The 7,263-nt window shown below is 38.9% G+C and overlaps 1 protein-coding gene across 1 annotated transcript in view; it reads left to right on the top strand.

The window, feature by feature from the left end:
• The first annotated feature begins 2,287 nt into the window (after window positions 1–2,287).
• LOC102010819 (lariat debranching enzyme) overlaps window positions 2,288–7,263 on the top strand; it is a 14,053-nt gene continuing 9,077 nt past the window's right edge. The window contains exons 1-3 of the mRNA XM_005406750.2: window positions 2,288–2,614; window positions 3,153–3,277; window positions 5,009–5,089. Of these exons, the coding sequence (XP_005406807.1) occupies window positions 2,418–2,614; window positions 3,153–3,277; window positions 5,009–5,089 (403 nt within the window). The 5' untranslated portion in view covers window positions 2,288–2,417. The remainder of the gene's footprint in view (window positions 2,615–3,152; window positions 3,278–5,008; window positions 5,090–7,263) is intronic.

Raw genomic sequence — 7,263 nt, forward strand, 5'->3', positions numbered from 1 at the left:
TAGGAGGTGGGAGGTGGTTGGACATGACTAGGAAAGGTCCATCTCCCTCTCCTATTTCTCCCTTCTCTCTGGTTCCTGACCACATGATGTGAGCAGCTTTCTTCTGCCAGATTCTTCCACTACACCCTTCCTGCCTTGAAGCCAGCCAACTACAGACTGAATCCTCCTTTAAGTTGTGGGTGTTGGGTATTGTGTCCCAGCAATGAAAAAGTGACTAAGACACTTCCCAATTGTGACACTTGGCAACCAAGTCTTCAGGACATGGCCCTTTAGGGGTTATTTAAGATCCAAACTGTAACTAGACTGAACACGGGACCTTGCCCACACTAACCATGCACTCCTTTACTGAGCCATACTCCCCAAAGAACTTTAAATAACACTTTTGCTTAGTCTCAATTTGGATAATGTTCTTTATAGCATATTTCCATATACAGGAGTTTTTTCCATCTTGCACTTTTATGGGTGTATCTCTCTAGGCACTTTGTTCTGACAGAATCAAGGAACTTCTTTCCCACTGTATCCAAGACCTGCTTGCCTTCCCTGTGGGCCCATACACGGGTTGAGGGCGCCTGTCTATTTAAACAACAGCCCTTAATATCTGTAGTTACCTATATTGTTTACTCATTTTCCTCAACAACCCTCTTGCTTCTCTCATTCAGAATGGGAAGGGATAAAACTATTTGATTCCCTCTGGATTTGAGAAAATCAGTGTAAGAATTCTCAAGTTAGTTGACTGACTAGTATAACCTTTGGAATTGGGGTTTAGGCTAGGAATAGAGTTAGGAACAAAGCCATGATACACTTTTTCATTCCTATTCATAATCTTCTACTTATTTTTTAAAATATTCATTTTTTGAATGTTATAGCATTAAGTTATTGTTTCCTATTGGTTGTAAAACATTTGAATTTCCAGCCACAGTGGCACATGCCTGTAATCCCAGCACTCTGGGAGGCTGAGGTAAGACTGCAAGTTTGAGTCCAACCTGGACAATTAGTGACTTAGCAAGACCCTGTCTCAAAAAAAGAAAAAAAAGTGTGTGAGTAGGAGAGGAGGGCTGGGGCAGTAACTCAGTGTGAAGGCCCTAAGTTCGATCTCTAGCGCTGAAAGAAAAATCAAATTGATTATCAATATTTTGTTGTAAAATTGACCTAGAAATCATAAGAAGATACCCACTCAATAAAATGACTAAAATACAGTATACAATACGAAGCATTGCTGAATCTATGGAATCAGAATTCTCCTTGTAGTAAGAAATAAGTACATCAATCACTTTGAAAATGGACCCTATCTAGTAAAGCTAAACATATACCTACTCTCTCACTTAGATAAAAAAATCCAATACAGAAGTAAAATATTGAAAACTAGAAATATTAATTTATCAACTTTTGATCAGATTAAATATCCTGAAAATTATATCTTCCTTATAAATTTGAAAGAAATTGGCACTCTGGAAACCATGCTTTTATATTTAATCTTTGGCAACTGTTGGGATGTCTCCTGTTGTTATTGTTTTGTTTACATGTTTCATTTTGAATCAACTTTGGTGTCTCTGTGCCTTGATATTTTAAATCTAGTTTTTAAAAATGAGCAGAGATGGACACATCCCCTGTATTACCTTGATTAGATTACCTATTCTCCCTTTTTTTTTTTTGGCGGGGAGGTTGAGACAGGGTCTCACTATGTAGTCCAGGCTGGCCTCAAGATCACTGCCTCAGCTTCCTGAGTGCTGGGATTACAGGCAGGCGCCACCACGTCCGGTAGATGATGTACAGTATTCTCATGATGATGTATTCAGAAGGTTTCCAGGGGTGTTTATTTTCCCAGTTTCTATCCTAGGTACTCACTCCTTCAGTGAAGAGTTTGGTCCTTTTCTGCTCTCAAGTTTTTGAGACACTCACCTTTTTTCATTAAATGTGCATTACAGTTAGACAAACTTTGTTTTTTAGTCCTTTACTTTTAAAAACAATAGAAACTCAGAGGAGGTAGTTTTTAAATCCCCACTAAGTTTTAAGTTTAATTAAATGTTTTTTAGGTCACTTTTGTTCACTCTCAGGCAACTGTCTACTGGGAGAAGTTGCCCTAGGGAATTACTCACTCGTTCTTGCTCACTTGTTTAAACTTTATCAATCTGAGTTCCTGTTTCTGGGGATTTTAGTCCGTTCTTCTGGCTCTGAACTGTATCACCCCTCAGACCACAATCTTCACGAAGTCCAAGCCAAACCTAAGGCTCCGACTGTTCCGGCAGCGGCCGAGACCTTCCGCTCTCTCTCGCGAGATTTGAAACCGGAAGTCGATTGCAGCGCCGGCCTCCCGGCGCGGCCGCGGATCTGTTCATATTGGCGGGAGCTGAACGCACAGTCTCCGGCTCCCTGCAGTTGAGCCCGGGCCGCCGAGAGCGTCGGGCAGAGCGGGCAGGATGCGGGTGGCGGTGGCCGGCTGCTGCCACGGCGAGCTGGACAAGATCTACGAGACGCTGGCGCTGGCGGAGCGACGGGGCGCAGGCCCGCTGGACCTCCTTCTGTGCTGCGGCGACTTCCAGGCGGTGCGCAACGAGGCCGACCTGCGCTGCATGGCCGTGCCGCCCAAGTACCGCCACATGCAGACTTTCTACAGGTGAGCGCGCGGCGCCGCTGGCCTCGCTCCCGGCCGCGCGGTGTGAGCAGCCAGCAGAGGGCAGAAACGGGGGCGCGGGTTCGAATCCCGTGCTGCCGCTGTCGGACCCCCGTAGTCCCCTACTTTATTCGCTGTGTTTCTAGGACCTGGCGCAGAGGCAGTGTCACTTTCGTTCTTCTGTACACTTGTCTGTTGTATTTCGCAGGGATCGCAGTCAGGAGGGATAACCTGGAGGAAGAAGCTGACAGGTTTAGATCATCTGCCTTGTACTTGATAGGACTCCGAAATGGGTTCACGTGAATAATCCTGGAGTTTTTACTGGGCTCCTGCAGTGTGCTACTTCCTGTTCTAGAAGCTGAGGTTATAGCCGTGAAGTCCACAAACTTCTTGACCTCGTTGAACGAACACTGACTTGAAACCCAAAGTTTTATTCTTACTCATACACTTTTTATGAAGAGCTCAGTTTTTTCCGTAGGACCTTATTTTGCTCTGTACCATGCCTGATGTGTTAACTATCAACTTCACTCCTATGTCCTAGGTATTATTCTGGAGAGAAAAAAGCCCCAGTTCTCACAGTCTTCATCGGGGGAAACCATGAGGCCTCAAATCATTTACAAGAGTTACCCTACGGTGGCTGGGTAGCTCCGAACATTTACTATTTAGGTATGTGTTTGTGTATAATTTTGGAGTTTCATGGGAGAGAAGAGGGTTTGGATTAGGGCAGAAGTACTTTGAGATGCATAGTGTGTGGGGATTATCATTAATTTTAATAACCGTGAAATTTTAGTCGAAAGAGTTAACTATTAAACATTTAATCATGAAGATCTGTCCTTGCATCACCTAATGTTTTAAGCAGTGATTAGTATGACAGCAAAGGCCTTACACACTATTTATAGTCCTTTTATTTCTTTCATTCTCTTCTTACAGAATTAAAAAAAAAACCCAGACTATATAATGGATATTGTTAACCATGCACAAAAATGAGAGTAGCATAATGAATCTTTGTACCTGTTAAATTAACTTCAGTGATTATTGTCATTTTGCTGTCCTTGTTTTCAACCTATATCCTCAGCTTTTTTGAAGGAGATGACTGGAGTGTTAAAGCAAATCCCAGGCATTAGATTGTTTCATCTATAAATACTTAACATTTTTTAAGTGGTAAGAATTTTTATAAAATACCACAATGTATCATTATACCTAACAAAAGTAACAGTACAGTAATTCTTTGTTACCTGTTTCCCATTCATACTCAGATTTCTCTAGTTATCCCAAAGATGTCTTGCTTTACTTTTTTTTTTTTGTCTTTTTGAGAGAGGGTCTCGCTATGCAGTTCAGGCCGGCCTTGAGCTCGCTTTGTAGCCCAGGCTGGCCTCGAAATCACAGTGATCCTCCTGCCTCGGCCTGTCCAGTGCTGGGATTACAGGTGGGTGCTACCACACCGGCTCTTTTTTTTTTGGTCCAGTAGGATCTAAACAAGAGCCACACATTTCATTTGGTGCTTATGACTCTAAAGTCTTAGAGTATAATGGCCTGCCTCTCCTTCTCTGTCTCTCTCCCCTATTACTTCCCTCTTTGTTTTATGGATGGGTTTTTTTTTTTTTTTTTTTTTTTTGGTCCTGGGAATTGAACTCAGGATTGGACTGCGCTTGCCAGGCAGGCACTTGTACCACTGAGCTATATCCCCAACCCCCTCCCTCTTTGTTTTACCCCATTTATTTGTTGAAGAAAATGGGAAAATACTGTAGCATTTCCTGCATTCTGGATTTACTGATTGAATTCCTTGGATGTTATTTAAAATGTGGCTTTACTCTTCATTTCCTGTATTTAGATTTACAGACATGATTCAGTTCAGTTTCACTTTAGGCCCTTATTTCCTAGATCATTTTCTAACATTTTTCCAGTGATGAAATTATAACTTCAGTAACATAGGGTTTTCATTACTGATTGATACCTATTGACAACTACAGTATTGTGAAAAGGTGAATTTGCTAGGTGATCCATCAAAAATGAAAGGTAGAAACTGCAGGCTTTTTACACCTTACACCTGTTGATTTACTTCATAATGTGTAAATCCATCATAGGATAGTCCCCTACCCCATCCCTATGTTTATTTAGGTATTACATTATATCTGTTTCCCTTTTAGCATTCTACCCCATTTATTCTTTCCAGAACTGACTAACTTTCTTCCCTGATCTACCTCCAAATCTTTTCTCTCTGGCCATGTGTATTACTTTGTATATTTCTGACATTAACTATGTGGAAAGAGTAACCTCATCATAATACTTACTGTCAAATAATTTTTAGGACTGCGTGGAATTCCAGGCTTTAAATGGTTTATTCTATACTGATTGCTTTTGTCTATAATAATTTTATTCAATTATATAATTTTTCAGGTTTGGCTGGTGTAGTAAAATACCGAGGAGTGAGGATTGGTGGTATTTCTGGTATCTTTAAATCTCATGACTATCGAAAAGGTATTGTTACTTTTTGGAATTATTTTTAAATTTTAGAACCTGCATAACTTCTAAAAACATGAACGTGATATTTCACTTGACATATTCATTGGATTTCTTCTGTGAATGATTTTATTCTTTTCATTATAAAAATTTTTGGAAAAAAACTTTAAAAAAATTTCAAAGTTTTTAAAAAAATTTTCAAAAATAGAATTTAAAAAAATTTCAAAATAGAAGGGTTACAATGGTTAATACATTGCATATTTTTATCTTTAAATTAGGTACTCAGAGTTCAGGATATCAGCATTTAATTGTCCAAACAATATTAGCAATGAACTAAGAGAAATTAGTAGTATAACTATCTTAACTGTCCTTTTATATTTATATATATATATTTTTTTCTTTTTGCTTTTCCCTTCTGTTCTCCATTTCCCCATCCCAGTTTCTATTTCCATTTGAAGTTTCTTCACATTTTACAATATATATTGTACACTTTGGATCTTATTTATTCTTTCAGCTTCTCACACTAGGAAGACAATGGGATGTTTACACATGTGTGTCTGGTTTATTTCGCTTATGAGTATGGTCTTGAGTTTCATCCATTTACCTAAAAAAGTCTCCAGTGTATCCTTCTTTATGGCTGAGCAGTACTCCCTTGTATGAAAAGACCACATCTTTTTTAGTACAGTTGTGTTAGTGCTTATTTGATTTTTCATGCCCATTAATATTTGTTTTATATAGTTGGTTGCATTGGTATTTGTTGCATATATATTTATGATCATTATCTCTTCCTCTTGGGTTGTTTTCTTTACAAGGATATAGTGACCTTCCTTGTCTCTTTTAATTAGTCTTGGCATGAAATTTACTTTGTCTGCAAGTAGAATAGCTACTCCTGCTTTTTTCTGGGTTCCTGTCACATGGAGTATTGTTTGGAGTATTCCATCCTTTGACTGTCAGTTTATGAATTTCTTTTTGAATTAAATGTGTTTCTTGTATGCAGTGTATTGTTGGATCTTGCTTCTTGATCCATTCTGCCAGTCTGTGTCTTTTGGTTGATGAATTAAGATAATTAATGTTGATGGTTCTAACTGGTACATATTGACTTGTGATGTTATTTTCCTGTATTCCCACTCTGTTTAATTTTTTGCCTTGCCCAGTGGATTCCTTGTGTTGGGGTTCATGGAGTTGTAATCCTTGTCATCTCTTCCCAGAATGTTCTTCAAGCTGGGGATTTAGCTCAGTGGCACAGTGCCTGCCTGGCAAGCGTGAGGTCGTGAGTTCAATTCCTGGTACTGGAAAAAAACCAAAAAAAAAAAAAAAAAAAAAACCTGGAATGTCCTTCAAAATATTTTGGAGTTCTGGTTTGGTGGTCATAAATTTCCTCAGATGTTTTTTGTCATGAGAGTATCTTATTTCTCCATTAGTTTTTTTTTTTTTTTTCCATTTTTTTTTTAAATAAAAGGAGGTAGACATTAACAGACAGACAACTTTTTACAAAATAGCAAATCTCCATTAGTTTTGAAAGATAGTTCTGTAGGGTACATCCATCTGGGTTGAAGGTTGTTTACCTTTAGAACTTGAAATAATTCACTCCAATCTCTCCTTGACTTCAGTGTTTGTGCTGAGAATTTAGCTGTAATTCTGATGGGTTGGCTTCCCTTCATAGGTGATTTGTTTCTTTTCCCCAACAGCTTTTAAGATTCTATTTTTGTGTTGAATTTATGGAATCTTGAGTATGATATGCTTGGCCATAGATTTTTTTTTGACTGTGGCTAGTTGGAGTTCTGTATGCCTCACTTACGGATGTCAAATTCTTTTTCTCTACCAGGGAAGTTTTCTGCCATGATGTCTGTGAAGTTTTTATATTGTTTGTGCTATCTCCTGGTTTTTCATTGACTCCAATCAATCTTTTTTTTGTTATTTTTTTCCAGTACTGGGAATCGAACTCACAACCTGGCGCTTGCCAGGCAGGCACTGTGCTGCTGAGCTAAATCCCCAGCCCCAACTCCCATCAATCTTAACCTATTCTTTGTCTCATCTGGCAGCTACTGTATTGATTTCTCATGATCCTTTGCTATTTTTAAGGAATTTTTCTTTTCATAATCACTACCTGCAAGCCTGTCTTTTATATCTAAGATCCTGTCCTTACATTGGCTTAATATGCTGTGGATACTTTCTTTTTTTTTTTTTTTTTT

The sequence above is a fragment of the Chinchilla lanigera genome, unplaced genomic scaffold, assembly GCF_000276665.1.
Source record: "Chinchilla lanigera isolate Chin_1 unplaced genomic scaffold, ChiLan1.0 scaffold00100, whole genome shotgun sequence".
NCBI classification, from domain to species: Eukaryota; Metazoa; Chordata; class Mammalia; order Rodentia; family Chinchillidae; genus Chinchilla; species Chinchilla lanigera.